The sequence below is a fragment of the Callospermophilus lateralis genome, chromosome X (assembly GCF_048772815.1).
Source record: "Callospermophilus lateralis isolate mCalLat2 chromosome X, mCalLat2.hap1, whole genome shotgun sequence".
Classification (NCBI taxonomy): domain Eukaryota; kingdom Metazoa; phylum Chordata; class Mammalia; order Rodentia; family Sciuridae; genus Callospermophilus; species Callospermophilus lateralis.
In genome coordinates, this window is record NC_135325.1 from 37,757,651 (window position 1) to 37,781,713 (window position 24,063).

The 24,063-nt window shown below is 48.6% G+C and overlaps 1 protein-coding gene and 1 long non-coding RNA gene across 8 annotated transcripts in view; one reads left to right on the forward strand and one right to left on the reverse strand.

Moving 5' to 3' along the window:
* LOC143639305 (uncharacterized) overlaps positions 1-4,884 on the reverse strand; it is a 22,862-nt gene extending 17,978 nt beyond the window's left edge. For 2 of the 3 annotated variants that reach the window (XR_013154677.1, XR_013154675.1), the window contains exons 1-4: positions 4,452-4,884; positions 2,904-2,953; positions 2,274-2,414; positions 546-746 (exon numbers count right to left, since the gene is read on the reverse strand). This is a non-coding gene — a long non-coding RNA (uncharacterized LOC143639305). Of the gene's footprint in view, positions 1-121; positions 243-545; positions 747-2,273; positions 2,415-2,903; positions 2,954-4,451 lie in introns of all 3 variants that reach the window. The other variant, XR_013154676.1, reaches the window with a different exon arrangement.
* Positions 4,469-17,449, forward strand: LOC143639304 (protein FAM156A/FAM156B-like). Of its 5 annotated transcripts, none has more exons than XM_077107487.1 (5): positions 4,469-4,912; positions 6,517-6,608; positions 7,740-7,820; positions 8,078-8,218; positions 15,350-16,772. In XM_077107487.1, the coding sequence occupies exon 5, from the start codon at positions 15,470-15,472 to the stop codon at positions 16,112-16,114; it is 645 nt and encodes a 214-aa protein (XP_076963602.1). In that variant the 5' UTR covers positions 4,469-4,912; positions 6,517-6,608; positions 7,740-7,820; positions 8,078-8,218; positions 15,350-15,469; the 3' UTR covers positions 16,115-16,772. The 5 variants fall into 5 exon arrangements, 4 of the variants coding, with proteins under 4 accessions (XP_076963602.1, XP_076963603.1, XP_076963604.1 ...); XM_077107488.1 differs by having other exon boundaries at positions 4,469-4,692; XR_013154674.1 differs by lacking the exons at positions 4,469-4,912; positions 15,350-16,772 and adding an exon at positions 17,264-17,449 and having other exon boundaries at positions 4,989-6,608.
* The last annotated feature ends 6,614 nt before the right edge of the window (positions 17,450-24,063 follow it).

The following is a 24,063-nucleotide window of genomic DNA, read 5'->3' on the forward strand; positions in this document are numbered from 1 at the left end:
TGAACAGGGGTCTACTATGTGCACCAGACACTTGAGAAACTCTGGTGACGGACCAGAGCAATACTACTGGGAGGCTAGACTGGAGCCTGATGGACCAAGAGACTGCCCAACATATACTCACAATATTTGGAACCTCTTTCCTCAGAGTTCCAGAATTAGACATGGGATGAAACCACGATCTTCCTTTCCACCCTGGCGGAAGACAATCCAAGCACAGGGGAACCCTTTGTTCATTGTCGTTTCTGCTGCAGAAATAACTGTAACTATAACAGCTATCCGTTTCTGTCCAAGTAACTTTGCTCAAAGTTCTTCAATCACTAAATAAGCAAGTTCTAAGCACTTGCTGGGCAAGGAGATGGGAAGGAGCATGCAGGGATGACACAGACAGTACCTTTGCAGGCTGAGGACACCCCCCCACACACACTCTGGTGTGGTGGGAGAAGAACGATGCCAGAGTTTAAGCCACAGCACCCCACGAACATAAAGAAGGGCAACTCACACTCACCTACAGGGTGTCGGGGAGGGTTTGCTCGGGCCACACTCACCAGGGAGGGGTCGGCGTAGCAGATAGGTGCTCTGATTATCCACATCATAGAATGGGGAGAGCTGAAGAACAGAGCTAGACATCCATCCTCAGTCCGTTGGGCCCCACATCACTATGCTTCGGTGTCTGGTGGACTCCAGGGCTGTGTTGAAGCCATTACAAACATTTCTTCTGGCACTGTTTGCCTCTGAATTCCTATTATCTGTCAGGGAACGAGATTAAACAGAGTGAGACATAATTTGAGGGTGGAACTGAAGATTTCCTGCTGGAAGAGAAAGCCCTGTGCCACTGTAAGCTGAAGCCAACCTTTCCCACCAAAGAGACTCCAGGGCTGTCGGGTCACAGCGGCTCCTGGGAGGGCAGACACCGAGTGTCCTAGAACCCTCAGGGTGGCTTCACCTGATGGGGGCCCATGTTTCTCAGATGCACTTGGTGTCGGAACAACAAGGACCATCCAATCACAGCACGGTATCTGCATCTCGGTAGGCAGCTCTGAAACCCAAACAGACCGTTTTGCTGTACCTGGAAAGAGGCCTGGCTATAAAATTGGACAGAACTGGGATGTGAATCCCAGACCCAGGCTCTTCTGCATCAGCAACCCAACTTCTTACTGTTTGTCTCCCTTTGCTATGCAGAACCAAATGCTAGGGCCCCTGGGATTCTAGCTTACACTCCAGGCAGGATGAGGTTGAGAATGGTGGTGGTGGGACTGGTGCCATTTCCACCTTTTCTTATTTATTGTTCCCCTGTCCACAGCACATACTTCATTTCACGCTTAGGTGTGCTAAGAGGAATTACACTGGGCTTCGGTGAACAAAATTCATGCTCACGGTGTACTATGTTGCAGATAGAACCAGCTGTGGACCCGACTTCTCTAGTGGATGGTGTAAAACAGACACAGAATCTCATGTGGGAAGCGGATGGCATCCTTAGTAAAAGATAAATGACGAGTTGCATGCAAGCACTGCAGAGTCCCTTGGAGGGTCCCCGAGTCAAGACTGATGACCTTGGCCTCCTGCTGACCCACACCCTGGCAAAGGGAGGACAGCTCGGCTAGTATACTTTCTTTTTAGTTGTACAAGACAGCAGACTCCATTTTGAGATACTTAAACAAGCGTGGTATATATCTTATTCTAATTAAAATCCCAGTCTTGTGGACGGACACCATGTTGAGATTCACTGTGGTGCATTCACATATATACACATAGGAAAGTTATGTCAGACTCATTTCTCTGTCTCAGTTAGAATGCTTTGTCACTACAGAAAGCTCAGACTGCATCTAAGACGGAACCTGCCGTGGACCATCATCACACCAAAACAGTCGTTATCAAGGGCAGATCAGATCTTGTTTACTTAATTTCCTTGGTCAAGGAGGCTATAAAGTGACAGATTCTTTCCTTGATTCTGCTACTTAACTCTCCACTGCAAAAGAGACCTCCAGCCTGCATCTCATCATGGTACAAAAATTATAGCCGCAACTGCAAATTCCAAAGGCAAATGCAACATTGGGTCCATATGAATGAAGGGGAGATCTTTGTGAATGTATGCTATTCTCTTCCTTGAAATCTTTTACACATATGCCTTTATTACTATTTACGTAGGTGTCACTATTCTTTAAGCTTATTTTTATCTTATATAATTAAGGCATACGACATGATGTTTTGCACTACATACACAGTGAAGTGATTACTGAGGTCTATCAAATTAAACTGTGGCCTTCCACACTTACCATTGTGTATTGTAATTCTCAGTAAAACTTGCCCCGGAAGCCCAGCTCTCAGACCTATTCCAATTAGTCAGTCGATCTGGGAAATCTGTAAGGAATCTTCATCATGTGCCAAGTCAGTAAGCTTTTCCAGCCATCTACTCCCTAGGTAAAACAGAAACTGCAGCTAGGCGTGATGGCAAATACCTGTAATCCCAGCGGCTGGGGAGGCTGAGGCAGGAGGATCATGAGTTAAAAGCCAGCCTCAGCAACTCAACCAGGCCTTAAGCAACTCACTGATGCCCTGTCTCTAAATAAAATGTAAAACAAACAAACAAACCCCACCAAAACCAAAAGGTGGTGTCTTGGAGAAAAAGGTGTGCAGAGGGTGGGCGTGGACAGTTTCAGTTTGGGACATGCTGATCATTAACTGTTGTGGGAGTCAACCACAACAGTGACTCTGGGGAGCTGACCTAACCTCTCAGTGCCTAGCATGCCATTTCTGTGATTGGAGAATAATAAATAAGAATTAGAAAACATGACTTAATTAGTTTCATCTGTTTAGTGTAAGGGAATGTTCTCTTTTTATCCAGAAGCATGGTGGTGGTTATGGTCAGGTACTCACCATGCAAAAATGGGAATCTCTCTACTTACCCACATATAGGCTTCGGGTGTGCTCACCACAAGAGCATGTTTTGCAAATGCTGAAAGATAGGCAGGAAGGAAGGGGGGGGGGGAGAAAGGAAAAGTAAATAAATTGAATATAATCCGAGCTGACCACCACCTGCGTGGGGCATAATTGTCTGTCTCCTATGGAAGACTTAAACCTCTCCTCCTCTCATCCTTCAAGCTCCTGATAATAGGCCCTCTCTCTCTCCAGCCGGTAGGGCACGGGCTTTGGGATCCACTTTCCCTACCACTCTTTTCTCTTGGAGGTCACTCCACTGCCCCAGAGTTCACTGAGTGCAAAAATGTGACTGGTGGGTGTTTAGCTGGCTCAAGAAGTCTACAGTTTAGGAGGGAGGACTGATTCAGATATCTGGATCTGGAATGGGGTAATGAAGCCACAGACACTTGGATGTGCATCAGTGATACCCCAGTTATTCCCTGTGTAACTCTGGGCTGGTTATGAATCTTCTCTGTGGCCGTTACCTCACCTTATAAACATTTTTATTTGGTGCTGGGGATCCAACCTAGGGTCGCCAACCTGCTGGGCAAAACCTCTGCCACCTGAGCTCCAGCCCTCATTTGGGGCTGGGGACAAAGTTCAGTGGCAGAGGGCATTCCTAGGTGGCGCAAGTCCCTGGGTTCCATATCCAGCACTGGAACACAAAAAGTCACCTCATCTATAAAATGAGGATGATGATCACAACCTGGGACAATTATTGATTTCTGCCTTCATCTACACCATGAGTATGCGACCATCTGGAAAGTATAAAATGCTGTTCATGGGTTAGTAACTTCCAGGGCAAAATGATCATCTCTTTCCATACATATGGATCTGCTTGGAAAGGCAAGAAAGATGCCCTGCTTAGTTTGACCTTGTCGACAATGCTGAGCATCTCCTGACTCCTGATGCAAGTCATGGGGAAGAAATTCCAGCATGATTTCCTGCTTTGGGAAACGCTGACCACAAAGGACCACCCTTCCCCGTGCGACTAAAGATATGAGGCCTGCACTCTGTCCACCCGGCCACCAGTCCCACACCACTCGGGTATGACAGGCCCTCCTGACTCCTGGTCCACTGTCTGTCTCAAGGATGATGCGCTTAGATTTGGAAGTTTCTTCTCCTCGACTAGCTGGGCAGCGATAATCACTCCCCATCCAGTTTACAGAGAGCACCTCTGATCATATCAATAACCTCCGTCCCCGTAAATCTCCCCCACTATAGCCTGTCTATTCCTCGCGAAACGCAAAGGCAAGAGCCACCCCGCCGCGACACTGGTATCCACATCCAGGGCCCTCTGCCTACTGCAGCAGCCCGAATGGGTTCCATGTCTTTGCGTGTGTGCGTGCGCACGCGCGTTCCTTCTCGGTGGGCTCCTTCTGCCCTTGCAAAAGCAGCTGGTGAAAAAAAACCCAAATCACAGAGCGGGCATCCGGTCTCGCGCGCTCCAGACCAGAACGAGCCAGCCCGTCCCCGAGCAGGTGGCCTCCCGTGACCCCCTCGCCGGTTCCCACGAGCCCCGCCTGTGACGTCACCTCCGCTGCCCGGAATCTCTTCCCACGGCCTGGGCGAGCATCGCCGCGTCCCGGACCCGCGCTCTCGAGGTCGCGAGGGCCCGCGGCGGTGCGCTGCCCGGACGGCGGGCGGCCTCGACGCCGCCGCTCCGCGGGGCCGAGAGGGAACGCGCGGGCCGCGACCCCCTACCCTGCCGCTCCGCGGAGCAACCCGGGGCCGTCCCCTTCCCGACTCGCACTGCAGCTGCCACAGAGAACCCAGGTCCCCGTTCTCCTCCTCCCAGGCGTCCCTGCCCTCTGACGCACGCCAGGCCCACAGACCCCGCCTTCCCTGGCGCGGCCTCTCTAGCCTCCGGAGGGCGGCTCCTCTCGGTGATCTTAACCCTTTCCTCCCAAGCGCCGCGGTGCGTTACCAGGGCTGAGGAGAGCTGGCGGCGCGCCGGCGAGCAGACGCCCGGACCCGCTCCGGAGAAAGACCGCGCGTGAGACAGCCCGAGTGACAACGAGACCTAAGGAGCCCGATCGACAGAGATAGAGAGAAGCGGGTGGGAGAGAGGCTCGGAGAGACGGAGAGCGTGGGAGCCACAGAGAGACAGGGAGAGACTGAGAGAGACTGGGAGGCGAGGGGGCTGGGAGAGAGACAGACGCAGAGGGAGCCAGAGACCCCGAGAGACGGAGAGAGAGGGAGGCCGAGGGGGAGAGACAGAGTCTCCCTGGCACCGGCTGGGTGAGAGAAGGAGAAGAGAAGGGGGTGGGGGGAGAGACTCGGAGAGAACCTCCTGGACCAGACCAGGTGCGCCTGTGGGTCCTGGGACCGGAGTCCTCCTTTGGCCAGCCGTGAAGGGCGCTTTCCGAGGGGACCGTTGTTTTTCTCAGACGCCCCATCTCGTCCTCATCAGAATGGCGGGTGGACAGTCTGCGTGTGGCGTATTTCTCTTTCTCTAGCTGGGGCCCGGCGTTTTGAAGCCGAGAAATAGGACTGAAACTTCCTGTGGGCATCCTTAAGCAGCTGGGTGCGATCGGGCTCGAATCCGTGTTCAACAGGTTCAGAAATAACCAGTTTCCTCGGTATCGCCTCCCACTCCTCCGCCTCATCTCCCACCCCACCATAGGAGACAAAAATCTCTGAAGTGATTTCAAGGAAGGCGACATTTCCCAAATGGAAACGTCAGAGAAAGTCTTCCCAGGATGCTTGAAAGCCAGAGGGCTCAGGATGTGACTTAGAAGCAGGCAGGCTCTTAGTAGGCTCTGTGATTCCTGCATTCGCATGCAAGTGTTTGGACCTTTTCCATCAAATCACCATGCGAGCTGCAGTGTGTGATGTTCAGAGAGGGAGGGCATCTTTGGTCCTCCCGTTGGCTGCAGTGCAGCTGATCCTGGGCAGTTGACCTGGGTGGGATCAGAAATTTGGTGTGATGATAGGCTGACAGATGTCCACTGGCACTTCCCTTGCGGTTTCCCTAGATTCACACGGTCCTATGGGGTGTGCTGCATTTGTGTGTTGACCTGCGTGCGTCAGGGTAGTGTTAGTTTTGTCCAAGAAGGGCCAGTGAGTGGCCTTGCTTGGCTGAGCCTCTTGGGGTACCAGCAACAGGGAGAAAGGCCAGAGAGGAAGCAGTTCCCTGTTTTCAGGAGCAGAATCCCAACAGCTCCCTGTCAAAGTGTCTCTTAGCCTGGACCATCACTGGCATTTGAGAAAATCCTCCGGGAATGATTTTTGTAGGGAGGCGCTGGTCATGCTCTCTGCAGTCAGATGTCCATTACATTGGAAATCAGACTTGGGATTGTGTGACTAGCTGAGTTAAAACTAAGCCCCAGATCCATTTTGTTGACCCGGCGTGTGGGTGGCAGATAAACTAAAGATAAATGTTCGGTTCTGGTGCGTTGCAAGGAAAATTTATGTCCTTAGAGTAATGATCCCGTGCTAACACCCCATCTGTATTTGATATTTATCAGATTATGAGAATTTAAAGGTAAGGAGAGCCACGGGTAAGTATAAGATGGCGGATGGAAACTGAAACAGGCGACAGTAGTGAGAGGAGAGATTGGTGTGATGAAAGGTACAGAGATATTTGTATTTTAACAGACCTAGCGGAGAAATGGCCAGCATCACAACCTAGCTCCGTGACCTTGAGTGAGTGGCTGAACATTTCTGATCCTCACGTACCTCATCTGCAAGTAAGGGCGATAATACAGATTGAGCCTCCGTCATCTGACACTCCACAATCCGAACTGCTCCCAAACCCCAAAATTTCTGAGAGTGGCTGGGGGTGGGGTAGTTCAGTGATAGAGGGTGTACTTAGCATGCCTGAAGCCCTGGGTTCACTCCCCAGTGGGTATGCACACATACACACAGGCGCCTTAATTAAAGATATCATATGAAACTATCTTTAGGGTATGTGTGTACAAGGTGTGTATGACTCGTAAATGAATTCAGTGGGTCCCCCTCCCAGAGAATCTCATTAGGTATATGAAAATTTTGCAAAACCCGAAACACTCTGAAATACTTCTGTCCCTGAGTATGTCAGGTAAGGGATAGGTAACCTACATTTTCCCTAGGGCACCACGCCCATGGAGAAGCCCTTCCTGACCACCTGGGCCTCAGGGCCTTCTCTGAGTTTTCAGTTCCCCCAGCTCAGGTCCTCTTCCTCATCTTCAGTTTGGCTCCCTGCCCCCAAAGACTGGGAGCCTGCTGAGGACTCTTATCCTGCAAGGAGGATAGAGTGTGCAGGAGTGGATGCAGAAAGTATATCAACTTCATTTTCCGTCCATGCAGAGAGTGTTTGTGGCTTTCATCCCCACGCAGTAGAGAGTCCAGAGCCATATACTATGAGCACAATAGCCACGTATTCCCCTTCGTTGGGAATACGAACTGTCAGACCAGCTGTTACTTGGATGGAAAAAAAAAAAAATATATATATATATATATATATATATATATATATATATATATGTATGTATTTATATATATATATATATATGTATATATATATATAGCGAATGAGCTGGTGTGGCAGGTCCTGTGCTTGAATTTCTGCTTATTCTGAGGAGATGGGGTGAGAAGCATTGTGTCTTCTATCCCTACTCTCTTCTTAGGTGTCTAGTAACAATGTAGCGCCTAGGTTTTTTTTTTTTTTTTTCCTTCTGCTTTATATTATACCTTAGAATGTTCCTTACTGGGGCTGAGCTCTGTTCTCGGGGTATGGCCGCTTTGGGTACCTCACTGAGGGGACCGCTGAACAGAGTGTGCCATCAGTAAAGAAGTGTTAGGTGAATATGCCTCACCATTCAGGTTTTGTTGTCTTGTAGGTGAGAGGCATAGATTTCACTCACGATGGCATCAGCAGCATTGACGATGTGAACCTAGTGATCAGTGACCCGGGTGACCAGGTGAGCTCTTCACTTTGCAAGAGGAGACTTTTCCCTTGTCTTCCTCCTGCTGCTTCAGCCTCTCCTCCTCTTCACCCTTTCCCTGCCCCCACCCCTTTGAACTCCCACTGTGGTTCCCTGTCGGTGTCTTCTGGGCCCACCTACAGGAAGATCCCAAATGCCATGCCGGGACCACGTTTCATTGGTCTTCATTTTCTTCTTTCATGCTGGAAAGCGGGCATCACTGAGTGTTGGCTAATGTCCATGTTCTTTTGCAGCAGAGCCGCTGACAAGACTATCCCCTCTCTTCCTGGTAGAGGAGAATACAGCTAATCCGTGCAGGTGACAAAGATACAGAACAGCAGCGTGGCACTGCATTGTCTGGAACTCAGACTCCTTTTTCCCTGGCGTTGTATAAGGTGGGCATACGCTTTTCAGCAGACAGTGACCTTGCACGGATCTCAGCCATTTTTGGTAGAGTCTTGCCATTTCTGGAAAACCATCATAGTATTATGTAGTTGATAGTAGTATGTGAACTCAGTTCTTCCGAACTGAAATGGACTCATTTTATAAGGATATGACATCACATTAGGCAGAGTTGGAAAAAGTATCGTGTGTCCTTGTCTCGATCGTCAAAATCAGCACAGCTCTCTTCCCAGTGCTCATCACCCCCACACTGTATGCATTTACTTGTTCGGCTATTTACCTTCTGCTCACCCGGGCTAGAATGCAAGCTGATGAGGGCAGGAGGTTTGAGCAGGCTTTGTTGAGGACAGCATTCCAGGCACCGAGAACAGAGCCTGGTACCAGTAAGGGAAGGTAAACATTGGCTGTGACAGTTGCCTGATCCCTGGACCAGCTCTGGACACGTGGGCCAGCCTCCAGGACTTTCCTCGCTGGCCTCTCCCCCCCGCAGGATTACTTTGTAACTCGGGCTTCCATGCGGGTTGATAATCCACAGAGGCAGTGCCCTGCCCCCATGAGAAACACGCACCTGGAGTCAGACAGACATGGCATGGAATTCTGCCCCTGTCTTAGATGTGTGATCTTAGGGCTATTACCCAACTTTGTGGTGCAGGAATTTGCTTCCTTGCAACATGGGACAGTACAGATTGTATAGGGTTTTACTTACAGAGTGAGACGTTTGTGGAGGACCCCAGATTTTTCTTATTTCATTTGCAGGCTGTTCGTGAACGTCCACCGGGGTCGGGGCTCTGTGATGGGCAAATTCTGCCAAGTCGCTGGCCACTGTTGGCTTCTGGGCTAGTGAGTGAGACAGGCAGAACCATCTGATGCCAACTGAATGGGGCTGGGGCTGGGAGAGGGGAAATTCAGGGTGCTGTGTGAGCTCATCTAGGGCTTGGGGAAGAGGCCAGAGAAGGCCTCCTGGAGGAAGTTCTTTCTAAGCTGATTCCCCAAGGGTGGATAGGAGGTGAAAGTCCTCCAAGGCACCACTCCCCTGCAAAATCTCTCATCCAAGACTGCCATGGTCATCCATTCCACTGGCTCCCCACTGACTGAGGAATGGGGAACTAACCCAGAGGGAATGTCTGTGGGGGCTTCTGGTCTGCTCGCTTGCTACAGCAGAGATACAGAGAGTAGAAAGTGCCTTCCTGTCCTTGGACATTGGCATGTATGGATGTCAGTCCTAGAACTGATATGGCCGAAAAGGAGAGCTCCAACAGATGATCCTAGGTGGCACTGGTGGGTCACAGATTATACCTGGCCTGGGCCCACCCTTCCTCTTCACTCTGTTTTGTGAGTTGGCAAATTACCTCTCTGCTTAGGTCTCATTCCTCTTCACTCATTGTCTAAAGCTGACTGCCTGATACAGTGACTGTTGTGGATTTTATTTGAGGGAGCAATATTAAAATGATTAAAACTGCCAGTGCCTCTGTGGGACACACTGGAGGAAGGCGGGGCCCAGGCCATGCTGGGAACCCTAGAGAAAAGAATGTAAGTGTCACATTAGCATTCTCTGGCCAGCCCAGGAGCCTTTCTTTCTCCGCCCCATTCTTCTGGGCCTCACCAGAATGCTGGCCATTGCATGGTGGTTTCCCCATCTGGGAGCCATAAACACACCTCACCTTCTATTGTGTGGATCCATCCAGTTCAGCCCCAGCTCTATCCTCAGTAGTTTGGGGCTGCTTCTGCTTTGGTGGATGCCCCAGGACAGTGCACAGAGGGTGTGACTTTTTATTGCTCCTGCGTGGCTTGGAAGTCCTCCATGAATTGGTCCCATCTGCTCTGTTCAAACCCATCTCCCTATTCTCCAGACTACTCCCCAGCTCTCTCTCACACTCCAGATTCCAATGTGGGCCCTGCCACCAACATCTTTCTCCCCGTAGGCCTCTGAGTCCCCATTTGTAAAATGAGACCAAATGAGATAATGGATGTGAAACTCCCAGCCCACGTTTCCTGGCACGTGGAAGACGCTAAGTCAACAGAGGCTGTTTTCTGTCAAACATCTTGTCATCCACCTGGCACTTGATAGTATGGCAGCTCGGTAAATGTTTCTTGGGTTGGACTTCAGGAAGATGTGGTATGTTGTGGGTACACGAGTCAAGGTTCTCCGGAGAAACCAAACCAATAAGGACGTCCATGTGCCTGTGCATCTGTGCGTATCTATATCCATCTGCACATGGATAGATGGGTTTTGAGGAGTCAGCTCCCCGGGATCTTGAGTACTGGCAAGTCTGAAATCCAGAGGGCAGATGACACCACTGGACTTTCACATGACAGTTGCAGTCTTGAGGCTGAAATCTGCAGGCAGGCTAGCAAGCTGAGAACTCGGGCAGAGCGTCTGTGGTCTTCAGGCTGAGTTGCTTCTGCCTTGGGAAGCCTCAGTCTCTGCTCTTGTGGCCTTCAGCTCATTGGCTAAAGGCCACTCACGTGATGGGGGCAGTGGACTTTAATTAAAGTCTAGTGACTGTGCAAGTTCATCACTCCCCACAAATACCTTCACAACAACACCTAGATGAATGTTTGAGCAACTGGGCACCGTAGCCTAGCCGAACTGACAAGTAAGATTCACCAGAGCCGTGGGCAAAGAGGCTGCTGAGGGACATCACCTGCCGAACTGAGCTCAGACCAGTAAACTTGGTGGGTTCATTCGTGTCCAGTGGTCCTTTCCTTCTCTTCAGAAGCTGGGTGTGAAGATGAAGTGAATCCAGAACCATGGTGCTTGCAGCAGACATTTGATATGAGATCTTTATCCCTCTGGGACAAGGGACTGTGGAAAAAGGGAAAAGGAATAAGATAATGAAGGATGGGAAGTCACAGTGATTGACTCGACTGCTCCCCTCCCCCCAAATAGGGGACTTCTCTAGGCCCCGGTGCCTTTGATGGCTCTGGAGAAGATCATGAGAACCTTCTTGTGTGTGGTTTGGAGATAGGACAGTGAAATAGTTCACGGGAACGGTGTGGGGAGAGAGGGAGAGCAAAGGGTGATTAAGACACAGGTCAGTTATGAATTGATGTTTCCAAAGGCTTGGTTTTTCTTCACAAAAAGGTGTTCGTGAGAATGGTTTTCTTTCTGCGAGAATCGCCTTTCCATATGAGGAAATATGATCCTGAGGGAGTCCCTGTGACATGTGAAAAATCAGTTGGGGAGGTAATGGGGCTAAGATCAGTTTCCAGATGTTTCACACATAAGCGTTTATGTGGGAGGGCGATGGCCCAGAGGATGTAACTGGACTAACTCCTGAGAAACAACAGCTTTCACTTACTGACGTGTTAAGGGAGACTCTCTCTGGGACCTTTATCTGTGTTTGTAGGTCAGATGATTTGAAACATTTCTAATATTGTTCTGTGTTTCCTGCTCTGATGCTTGGTTAATACAAATTGCCAATTGCCAGTATGCTCTGAAGAAAGCCGGTGTATTCTTGGTTTCCAAGTTGGCTTGAAGGACAGAGCCTGGGCTGCTGCCCTGAAGTTTCAATCTGGCATTGCATGTGAAGCGTTTTTAGACTCCTTCAGGACATGTGTATTGAGAAAATATAGAGAGATGCCCTTGTGGCAAAGTCTGCCATTTGGGTTTTTCAACTACCACCCAGTAAGACCAACATTTTTGTTTTCTTTTGAGTACGGTTCCGCAGGCTTTATCACATGTGTAGCTGCTCGTAGCCACCACCAGGATCAGGACCGTGTACTCGCCCTTTGCCCCCACAACACTCCTTGTTGCTGCCCCTTTGCAGACACACCTCCCCACCCCTACTCCCCGGTAAAAACAAATCTGTTCCCCTGACCTGCGGTGGTGTGTTTTAGAGAGGGTCATGGATCTGAAACCAGGAAGCCTGTGGCCTTCCAAGATGGGCCTCCTTCTTTTAGCATAATGCAACATCTTGGTGAATCTCAGAGCAATACTCTATTCCTTTTGAATGCTGAACAGCTTGTCATTGTGTGGACACCACAGTTTGTTTATCCTTTCATCTGAGGAAAGAGCTGCTGCAAACATTCGTGTGCTGGCTTTTGTGGGAACCCAGGTTTTTCTTGGTCCAGGGTAGAGGCAGGCATGGGATTCCTGGGTCCTCAGGGGAACACAAGTTTAGCTTAGGAGAAAGCATCACTCTAGATTCAGAGTGGCTGTAGTCTTTTGCCTTCTCGCCAGCAAAGTGTGAGGGTTCCATTTGTTCAGTCTGTCCTCCGGCCCTCAGTACTTCCAGTGCTTCTCGTTTAACCATCGTAGTACTGTGTAAGGGGATACTGTCATCATGGGTTTATTGTTCAGGTCCCTGATGGTTAATGATGTTGAACATTGTTTCACGTGCTCACATGCAAGTCTTTGGGGTTTTTTGTTTTCTTAGCGGTAAGTTTTGCAAACGCTTTCTTTCTGTGCTCTGGATATAAGACTTTGTCAGATCTGTGATCCTTATGCATAGCTCTGCTTTTCATCGTCTCGACATACTGTCTTTTTCCAAGCCAAAGCTGGTTGAAATTTTTATTCCTTCCTTTGTTTTAGAGAGAGGGTCTCTGTGTATTGCCCGGGCTGGTCTGAAACTGGTGAGCTCGAGTGATCCTCCCTCCCTCGGCCTCCCCAGTAGCTGGAACTACAGGTGTGTGCCATCGTTCCTGGCTTCAGTTTTACACTTTGATGGAGTCTGTTTAATCAGTTTTCTTTCTTTCGTGGATCGTGCGTTTGCTGTCGCGTTCAAGACTTACTCTTTCCTGTCCTCTGGCTCCGGAGATGTTCTCCTGTGTTGTCTACTGAGAGGCTCACCAGTGGACTTTTCACTTTTAGATGTCTGAACCATTTTCAGTTAGCCGTGTATAAAAATGGTGGGGTCGAGGTTGGTATCCTGGCACACGGATATGCAACACTTTCAATGGAAAGATTCTCCCTTCTCTTGAATTCACCTTCGCATTTCTATCAGAACTCATATTTTCATGGGTGTGTTTACGGACTCTGTATTTTCTTCCGTTAATCTACCTGTCTACTCCTTTCCAAGATGGCAGTCTTGATTACTGCAACTCTGGCAAGACCTCCCCCAAATTCATCCTTGTTTTTGAAAATTTGCACGTTCCAGGTGAAGCGCAGAATCAGACTGTGTATGTACACAGAACTCCTGCCAGGATCTCGATGGGAATTGCATTAGTTTTACAGAACAACTTGGGGATAATTAACTATTTTACCACATGGACTCTTCCACGTCATGGACACATTGTTTCTCTCCATCGAATTAGGTCCTCTTTGATTTCTTTCATTAGGATCTTAAGGTGTTCCGCAGGCACTTCCTGTAAATTTTTTGTTGTTGTCGTTGGTTTCGTACGTACCTATTCCCTTGTGTGTTGCTTTTCAGTTTCAGTTTGTGACACTCACGGTGGTTTTCCATGTGTTGACCTTGTCTCTTTCATCATTGCTAAATGCACTTATTAGTTCTAGGGGTTTGAGCAGAGATACGTTGGGGTGTTCCACGTAGCATACACGGTCATGAGATCTACGCCAAGGGACAAGTTGATTTCTTCCTTTCTCATTTGTGTGCTGCTCCCTTTCCTGACATCATTGCCCTGTCTGGGACTTCCAGGGTGACATCAAACAGTCGTGGTGAGAGTCACCACCCTGACCTTGTTCTCAGCCTTACAGAGAAAGCATTCCATTTCTTGACCTTGCAGGTGTGGGGGCACATACCCTTTAGCTGGTTCAGGAAGTGGTCTTCCATTCCCTGTGTGTCAGAGGATTTCATATCATCAGTGGATTTTGTGTCTTGTCAAATGGCTTTCCTTCGTACCTTCACATCATGCTGTCATTTGTCTTCTTTGCCTGACCTCAACTTCTGTGGAATTATGTTGTTTTTTGGCGAGAGAAAGCACCACCTTTGCATTCCTGGTATGAAACCCACTTGGTTGTGGTTTGTGATTCTTTTCACATACTGCTGGGTTGGAGCTCTTGTGTATTTTGTTGAGGAATTTTGGGCTTTTGCTGATAAAGCACCAGTCTGAAGTTTTCCAGGTATCAGTACAGTACTACCTTCATGGCATCGCTTGCAAGTGTCCCCCCTGCTCTGATTTCTGGAAGAGATTGTGTACAATTGGTGTGATGTCTTCATTGAATGTTTGTTAGAATTGGCCAGGAAGACTCTCTGGGCCTGGAGATCGTTTTGCAGAGGTTTTCTTTCTTTCTTTCTTTCGTTTTTAAAACTACCAGTTCAGTTTCTGTAAACAATAGAGGACTGTCTACGCTACTTCATCCTGGGTGAATTTTGGTGGCTTACAATTTTACAGCAACTGGTCCATTTCAACTAAGGTGTAGCATTTATTTTCATGGTGCTGACTGCAGTCTGACCACGTTGTTCTTTTTGTTCTCCGAGTCTGTAGTGAAATCTCTTCTGCCATCCCTGCTATTTATACCTTCTTTCCTCCCTCTTTTGCCCTTCCTGCTAAAAATGTATCAATTGATCATTTCAAATAACCAGTTTTCCATTTAATGGAGATTCATCATTCTTCCCCCCCCCCACCTTCGCCGCCCCCCCACCCCCCTACATGTGTTGTTTGCATTGTCGTGGTTTTACCTCCTGGTTTTTTAGTAGAAGAAATTCTTATTTACACGTATCGAGACTTTTGAGATGATTTCCATCAGTACGAGCAGCCTTTTTAACTAGATGTAAAGCCACTGATCGTGAAGGCAGAAATTCCCAAGGGTGTGTTGTCACCGTGGTACAAATATGTACAATTTACTGAAAGTCTACTCGATGAAAGTATTCAAATGCCTATGAGAAGAGCACGTGTTAGTCAGGCATTGCTTGTTCTTATCATCGTTCCTGAGCCTGGGTTACAAAGAATCTGCACGGAGTTAACCTCGTTCAATATGTTTCTCCATGTTACATCACATGCCTCATGGATGCAATCAGTGGTGCCATTTCTCAAACCTTTATGCTATGCCATCAGCATTCTAAGCTCTGGACATGTGTTATCTCATGTCATCCTCGGAGGAAGCCTAGAAGGTGGGTCTCATCATCAGCCCCATTTTACACCTAGGAAGCGGAGGGACAGAAAGGTGGAGTAAGATGAATAATCACGGGTTTTCTTTCTTCTCTTGTCACCCTTTGTTGCAGTCTGGTGTGTTCTGGCCACACGCTTCCCTCGCCACCTCTTAGCTATTCGAAAACCTCCAGCTTCACCTTCCCGGCTAGACCCCCGGGCTGGGCGGAGCTTCTAGCTCTAACTGGACCCCCATGGATCCACTCCAGAAATGGAACCCAGCGTTGGTTTCCGGATCTTCCCAGGCGACCGCTGGGGAGAACTCGCAGGAGGGCGCAGCAGCCTCTCAGCCTTCTTCCTCGGAACAGCTAATGATGGGCCTCAGCGGCCTGAACCCCAGTCCTGGTCCTGGCCTCCCTGCCCCTCTGCCAGAGGGGCTGTTCCAGCAGCAGTACAGGGAGGAGAAGACCCTGCGGGAGCGGCGCTGGGAGCGGCTAGGCTTCCCTCAGAGGAAGAAAGCATTCCTGGGTCACCTGAGACGCAGGCACCGCGATCACATGGCACCTTACCCAGTGGAAAGGGAGACCAGGGTCTACCCCACAGGCGACAGAGCTCAGAATCGGTTCCGATGTGAATGTCGCTACTGCCAGGGCCACAGGCCGAGTATTTCTGGGCTCTCTGGCGAGAGGAATGGGGCCCCCAACCCTTCCTCCTGGGAAACGTTAGTGCAGGGCCTCAGCGGCTTGACCCTCAGCCTGGGCAACAACCGGTCTGGCCTTCTGCCAGAAGGGGCACAGCAGCAGCAGCAGGAGCAAGAGGAGAAGTGCCAACTGGAGAAGCAGCAGGAAAGCAAGAGAATGTTCCAGAGGCTGCTCAAGCAGTGGTTGGAAGAAAACTGAGAGCCCCCTGCCCCCTTTCATGGGGCGGAGACCTGAAGGGATTCAGACAGTGCTGTGTTGCCAGCTCCTGGGGGTGGGCTCCTTCTGGGGACCAAACAGTCAGCTGTTGTCAGAGGAGTCCCAAGACTAGTTTTGTGACTGGATGGATTCCTATTGGCGTGAGATTTGACCCATTCCCAGGGAGGTCCTCCTCTTCCTGTCATCTGAGAAGCGCTGTGAGGCACCCTGGGGCAAGGGAGACTGCACACCAGTGGACCTCACCTCATCCCATATGGCTCCCATGCCGCATGTTGTCGCTTTCCCAGCCTGGATCTGCGTCTTTGCTCCCTACCTTGTTGTCAGTAAGATATAAGATGTCTATGTAGTGTGAATGCTTTGTTCATGTCCTTGTGCTTTTGTGCCGTTTTATCGACTGCCTCCTGGGAGCAGTGCTAGGGCTGTTTGAAATGGCGGTGCGCAACACTGAGATCCAGGTTCGAGAATCTGCAGCTAAACAAAGTGTGGGAAAGGGGTGTGGCATTGGAACTTGGTGGCTCACTATTGTACTGTCTGTGTAAACTATTATGACTATGATAAGCTAACTGTAAGTAAATGTTTCCCTGCTCCTTAACCATTGAGTAGTATTCCCCCGCGCAGGATTTTCTGATGGGGTACCTCATCGTCAATACCAAATAAACACATGTATGAAAGGAAAGTAACTTTAGAATTCAGGTTTGTTGATCAATAGTGGTTTGTTTCTTGTTGGACCTTGGCATCCCCGACCAGCGGACCAGAGCGTGTCAAGAGGAGCTCTGCACTGTGGAGATTCAGAACGGGGGAGAAGGGGGCTCAAGAACCCTGTCCGGTCACTGTTTCAGGTGCTGTAGTGGGACCAGCATTCAGACCAGTCAGGCAGCGAGGTTGGAAGCAGGGTCCCCAGATCCCAGTAGGAGCCCATGCTGGTTGCCGCTGATGCCCTGGCTGAGGGGTCCGGGGCCATTCCTTGTCGCCCGGTGCACTGGTTTGGTGAAAGTGTACAGCAGTTTTCCGCCTGCTTCCTGAGAACCAGAGCATCACTGAGTTATTTCAAAACTGTATCTGGATTTAGACACGTTTGTCTTTTGATTTCAGGAAGCCCGAGTGATTAAATCTACCTATTTTCCCCTACAGAAGCCCGTGATGTGTACCCAGCCACGGACCATGTGATTCCTCTGAGCCGAAAACAAATTCTGCTTTGTGTCAGTCTGTTTTTAGGGAGGCCCCAGCACTACATTGCTGCAGAAGTCTGAGCGTCTCCTGCCAACACAAGTGGCTTGAGAGCAGGTAAGTTTCTTAGATTTTCAACTTGGGATCCCCTCAGAGAACTTGAGAGCTAAACTGACCCGATCAGGATCGTCTCCCAGTTCCAAGGGAGAGGGTAAATAAAGAAGGTCGAATTCTTTTCTGAAACTCAAAGGCCTGAATCCTAGAACGGGGCTTCTGCAGTGTTCAGAAGGGATGACAGGGTGATGCACGTTGGCTGGTTCTTTACCAGGTGTCAGACAGTGTCCTGCGTATTTCTATATGTTAGCTCTTTTTATCCCCACCACAGACCCATCACTTAGGAACAATGTCAGCCCCCACAGTAGAGAGCTTGGCCAGGGTCCCCTGGGCGGCAAGAGGCGGAACTGGCACACAAGCCTAGGCAAGGTGGATTCTAGCTGGCAATCTGAACCTGTTCCCCCTTTGTAATGGCTATTGCAAAGTCACCTTACTGACACCTCATGCCTTCAAGGACCAAGTCTTGGTAAGATGTGTTGTTGAATCCTCAGCACAGCGCAACAGGGCAGGGATGCTTATTTGTCGCTGAGAGTCTGTGGAGGTTGTAGTGGTGGCCAGAGAGGCAAGCCTTTGTCTGACTCCCCACACACTGAGTCACGCTCCTCAGACCTCGCCTCACCATCCTCAGTTCATCGGCCACACCAGCTCCGTGATGCCAATGACGACCAAGCGTTAAACCAATCCCCCGGGGCTCAATTTCCACACTTTAACTCCCCCTAGTCTAGGCCATGCTGACGGTTGTGGTGGGGAAATGAGGAAGAATGGTGCCTTTGGTCCTTGCCCTTAGGCACTGAGCATTGAATCAGGTCGGAAGATTGGGCACTGTCTCAGTCTCTTTTGTAACAAGATACTACAGACTGGGCAACTAATACAGAAGAGAAAGTTATTTCTCATGGTTCTGGATGCCTGGAAGTCCAAGATCAAAGTACCTGCGTCTGGTTTCTGGTGAGGGCCTTCTTCTCACATCGCAGAAGGTGGAAGGGCAAGTGGAATTGGACGTCGTTCCTTTCATGGCAGTGGAGCCAAACCCATTCACACAAGCCCCCTTTTAACAGAATTAATGTATTCATGAGGGCAGATCCCTGGGGACATAAATACTTCCCGTTAGGCCACAGCCCACCCCACCCAACCCTGACACTACCACATTGGGGTTTAAGTTTGCACATCAGTTTCAGAGGGGACAAAAAGGTTCAAACCATAGCATGCACTAACGGATGGGCTAGGGAGCAGGCAATCGATCCCTTGTGTGGAGCGGTTGGTTCAGGGTGAGAGGAGTGAGAAGGAACCCCGTTGGGGCTCCTCCATGCAGACACGGAGGGCTTGTGGAGGAATTCATTACTACAGAGCAAATCAAAGTAAGCAGGAGATCGTGTGGAGAATGACACCATATCCCCGCCTCCAAGACAAAGGTCTCTATACCCATGGATGGGTTGTAGGAGGGGTTCTGGAAGGGATGTCTCAGACATCAGACTATCCAAAGCTACAGGCTAGGAGCTGGAATCTCATGGTGTCCACAGACATCCGACATGTCAAATTCTAAACCGGACACTGAATGAAAGGTACCAGCAGGCAAGAAAACACTGGGGCAGAGAAAGGTTACAATGGATGCACAGGATGAAAACCTGGACAGATTTAGAGCATTCCTATAAAACGGAGAGAGGAAATGAAAAATATCTTCCCACAATTGAGAAGTCAGGCCCAGGTGACTTTGGGGGTGAATTCTACCCAACATTTAAAGAAGAAATAGTACCAATCCTTTGCAGACGCTTCCAGAATGTGGAAGAGGGTGGGGGGTTGGGGGGCATTTCCCAACTCATTTGGTGAAGAGCATTTACTCTGCTACTAAAGCCAGACAGAGACATCACAGGAATGCGGCAGACCGATATCCACCATGAATATCGGCACAAAAAGGCTGAAGAAAATATGAACGAGTCAGGTGTAGAGGTGCAAACCTGTAATCCCAGCTATTTGGGAGACTGAGGCCGAAGGATTCAAAAGTTTGAAGCCGTCCTGGGCACCTTAGCGAGGCCCTGTTGCAAATTGAAAAAGAAAAATTATTTTTACAGGGCTGGGAGTGTACTTCAGTGGTAGGGCGCATGACCAGCATGTGTGAGGCCCTGGGTTCCATCCTCAGTAGCACCAAAAATAAAGAAAATATTCATGAACCAGATCCAGCAACAGATACAAAATGTTACGCAACATTTCCAGGTAAAATTTCTCCTAGGAATCCACGATTGGTTAACATTCCAATTTCAATTAAGGTCATCCACCATGTTAATATAATAAAGGACAGAAGCAGCATCATCATCTTGTTAGGAAAAGAAAAGGCGTTTGACAAAACCCAAGACACATTCATGGAAAAAGAATTTCTCAACCAACCCCACATGGTTAGAAGGAAAGGCTCTCAACCTATAAAGAGCATCTACCATAAACCTACAGCTGACATTATATATTGTGGTGAAATAACAAACACTCTTCCCGTAAGACTGAGAGCAAGGCAAGGATGCTCGCTCCCACCGTTCTCTCCACAGGTTCTATCTGGCGCAGTCACGTAAGAAAAAGAAGTGGAAATGTGGATACATTAGAAAGGAAAACACATGACCACTCAGAGACGTGCTGTGGTTTGTCCCCTCCAAAATTCATGTTGAAATTGAATCCCCATTTTGAGATCTTAGGAGGGGCCTGTGAGAGGTGATGAGCGCTCTGCCCTCACCAGTGGACTAGTCTAGGACGAATCGGGTAAGCGGTTAATGGGTTGATCTGAGAGTGGGTCTGCTATGAAAGCCAGTTAGGACGGTACCCTCTCCGATGCTCCATGTCTCCCTGCCACGAGATGCCCTACTCCACCTGGGGACCCTGCCGGGAAGAGGGCCATGGCCAGATGGGGAACCTCGACTCAGAACCATGAGCCAAAATAAACCTCTTTCCTTTATACCTTGCCAAGTTGAGGATATTGGCAACAGCAAACAGGCTACGACAACGCGTACTCCATGCTTATGGCAGTATTGTTCATGATGGCCCCAGATGAAGACAATTAAATGCCTGCCAGTTGTTGAAGGTACAAATAAAAGGTGGGAAAAATAAAATAAAAAAATGAAAAAGTGGAATTCAGGTATCCATATAGTAGAATATTAATGAGCAAAGTACAGGGACAAACTACTAATACATGCTATGGCTTGTTTGAAACTTGAAAATATTTTCCTAATGGCCAGAACCCGGGGAGTGGGGAGAGGGGAAGTCCGCTTCTTGCATGAGTCAGTTTATAGGGAATGCCTGGGCCTGGCGGTAGTCATGGAGATTGACTGCTACATGGGTATGAGGGAATCTTTTGGGGGCAAGGGATAGAAGCATTCTGAAACAGGGTTGTGGCTGGGGATATGGCTCAAGCAGTAGCGCGCTCGCCTGGCATGCGTGCGGCCCGGGTTCGATCCTCAACACCACATACAAAGATGTTGTGTCCGCCGAAAACTAAAAAATAAAATATTAAAGTTTCTCTCTCTCCTCTCTCCTCCCACCCTCCCCCTCTCTCTCTCTCTCTCTCTCTCTCTCTCTCTCTTTCTCTCTCTCTTAAAAAACAAACAAACAAACAAACAAAAACATTAAAAAAAATAAGAAACAGGGTTGTGGTGATGGTTGCACAATCACATGAATGTACAGAACGTCACTGCATTGTACCTTTAGTTGCATGAATTTCATGGTATGCCTCAATAAAGATGTTTTTAAAAATGTAATGCACATGTGGAAGTTAGTCACGGGGGAAAGGTGTGCAGTCGTTTCTCTGCAACAGTAAGGAATCTGTTGCTCTCTCTCTTTCCTTCTTCTGGGTCCTGCCTACATTTCCTGCCTATTTCCTGCATCCCCCATGTGCACTTGATGCTCCAGCCAGACGGTGGCACTGTGCACGTCTGGGTAGAAGGTGTGCTGGTGAGTGCACAACATGACTGTGTGTGTGCACCAGTATGCCTGTGCAATCATGAGCACAATTCCATAACCGTGGGCAGGTTCCCAATATCCATCCTGCGTCCTAAATTCCACGTACGTCATTTTTTACTCACGAATCTCAAGGATCCGGCTTCAGTCTCCCTGGTAACCAACCTCGACTCTCAGCTTCAACCTCTGTTCCCAGGAAGACATCCGAGTGGGGAGGGCTGTTGTCTCACTCCAGGGCCCCCTGCCTGAACAAGGGACCCTGTGGAGGTGAGCAGCAGCACGGTTTCCAAGACAACGGCATTCAGAGGCCTCACCACCTGTGAGGCCCTCCTCCTCCCCTCAGCCATCAAGTAGGAAAGGGGACTTTGTGGAATAAACACACTCCTGACTCCTTGAGATTTATTTACATATGCCTATAAAATGAATGGCTCAAACATAGCTCTCCACAGGGAAGATACCCAATCAACCTTTTGGGGAAAAAAAAAAATCAGTTAACAACAAACAAGACCCTCAAGCTCAAGATTGTATTTGAAAACAAGACGGGGGAGGAGGAGTGTGTGTTTAGGATTCTCAGGCTCAAGCTGCGCATGAGATCTCTGGTAGAGTGATTTTAAGAACAGATGCAGGGCCGCCGTCCCCAGAGATCCTGATTTAGTGGGTCTGAGATGAACCACCACCAGCACCACTCCTCCCCCCAACAATGAGTGTTACCTTATGCTCCACTGAGGAAAGCCTAGGCTGCAGCTGTGGAAAAGGACCCATCTTTATAGGAGGAAAACCAAAATCAGAAATGAGAGGCCCCTCCTTATGAAGGAAAGCAGGTTTTCATCATTCACTGCTGTGCTGTACAGATTTCTTACGCTAAGGAATGGGGAAAACGTTTCACAGGAAATGCATGTTTTCAAACAGTACACTACCCTTGAAGATCTCTGTATTTCTGCAGTTGCAGTTTTGATGTAGAAACCCTGCATTTGCTAATGAAACATGAGGTTCTTTATTTCTTCTGATGATCCCTTGTGCTTGGGTTCTTTTCACAGTTGGTGAACTTGAAAGACCCACCGATTCCCTGTCCAGGAAAGACGCACGAGGCACTGGCTGCAAACGCATGAGGTTTATTCGGACACAGACGTCTGTGGGTGCTCAGCGAAACCTCAGCCGGAGCTTCGGTGAGCTGGCACACCAGGCTTTGGGGTACAGGTTTTTTATAGGGTCAAGGGGCAGGTTTCGCGCGCGCGGTAAGCAACAGGTTTCTTATTGGCTATTTTGAACCCAGCATATAGGTTACCTAAAGGGTAAAGTTATTTTTCATTTTATGTTCCTGAAACAATACCACATGACAGTTACATATGAGCATTCTGATTTTTCTGTTCCTGCTTATTAGCCCCTGTTTATTCAGGCATGCCCTGGAATCTGTTTTTCTGCTCTTTCCCAACCATCCTGTTTTTCCCTTTTCAATCGGTCACACTTAACTGATTATCTGAAAAACACATTGTCTGCAGGTTTGTGACGTGCCCTAATAATTTTGTAACTAAGCCTAAGGTTGCTGGGCTGGGGTCTTTCATTCCCCCCTTTGTCTGGAAACTTGGGAACCAATCATGGTTCCCTCAGTTGGGGGCCTATTTGGGCTGGCTCTATATCTTAGTAAACAGTAATCCTCAGGGGACAGTCTTTAACTTTCCAGACTTACTTAAAATTGACCTCCTAGATCCAACCTGCCTCGATTTACCTATCTATACTATCTATCTACTTTTGGCTTTGTTCCCCCCCTAATTTTAGAAACTTTATTGCTGTGTGGAGAAGGGGCGATGACTCGTTCTTGCTGCTTCAGAGCTGAAAAGGGGTGTCGAACATGAGGGGGCTTGAAGACGTTGGGGAGCGACGTGGGGGACGTGAGTTTCCTTTTAGAAGTCAGTTCCATTTGAGGTCTGGTTGGGGAAAAACAGGTTGTCATCTGGGGATGGGTGCTTCTATGAGAGAAACAAAAACCATGAGTACTGAATAAGTGTTGCAGCAGCTGGAACATGTCACTGTACATAAGTTTTTTACCAGGCTTTAACATCCCCAGTTATTAGGACTGTAAACATAACATTTAACTTTTAGGGTTACAGATGTCCTTTTTTTAAGACACAGTTTAATAATTTAATGTCATCTGATCTTGTAAAATCTTTAATTCTGTTATTAGGGCTGGATAACCATACTAGCAAAAACTAAGCCCACCTGTATAGGTTAGAAATAAAGGCCTTAACCTTAAGCTAAAATTACTCTGGCAGTTCCCTTTTGATGGTTATCAGGCATTTCTACATAAGAATCTCTTTTGAAGCCTCCAGTTTATTTATTTATGGAAGTTACATTTAACTACTATTATTTTATTTAAAATGCCCAGGAATAACTGTGTTTTGGCTTTGACTGTCTTTGCTAAGTGTTTAAGATGAAGCAAGTCAAACTGACCTTTGTTTTTATCTATTGTTAACAGTCAGCTGAGTTTTCTTGGGAGTCCTCGGGAACTTACAGCAGCTTTTCAGATCTGCTAGTGCCATTTGTGCTAGGATGGGTCCAGGCCTTGCTTGACCATGTGGCTTCCCTCGGAAGCATCAGGGATGTCTCCCTTTTCTGATGACCCTCCTCTTCACAGCAAATGCACTGATTGGCTTTCTGTCCTCCACTGGTCTCATTAATCTCCCTGTTCAGGAGGTTATGTGGCCTAGAGTTGCAGAGCCCTT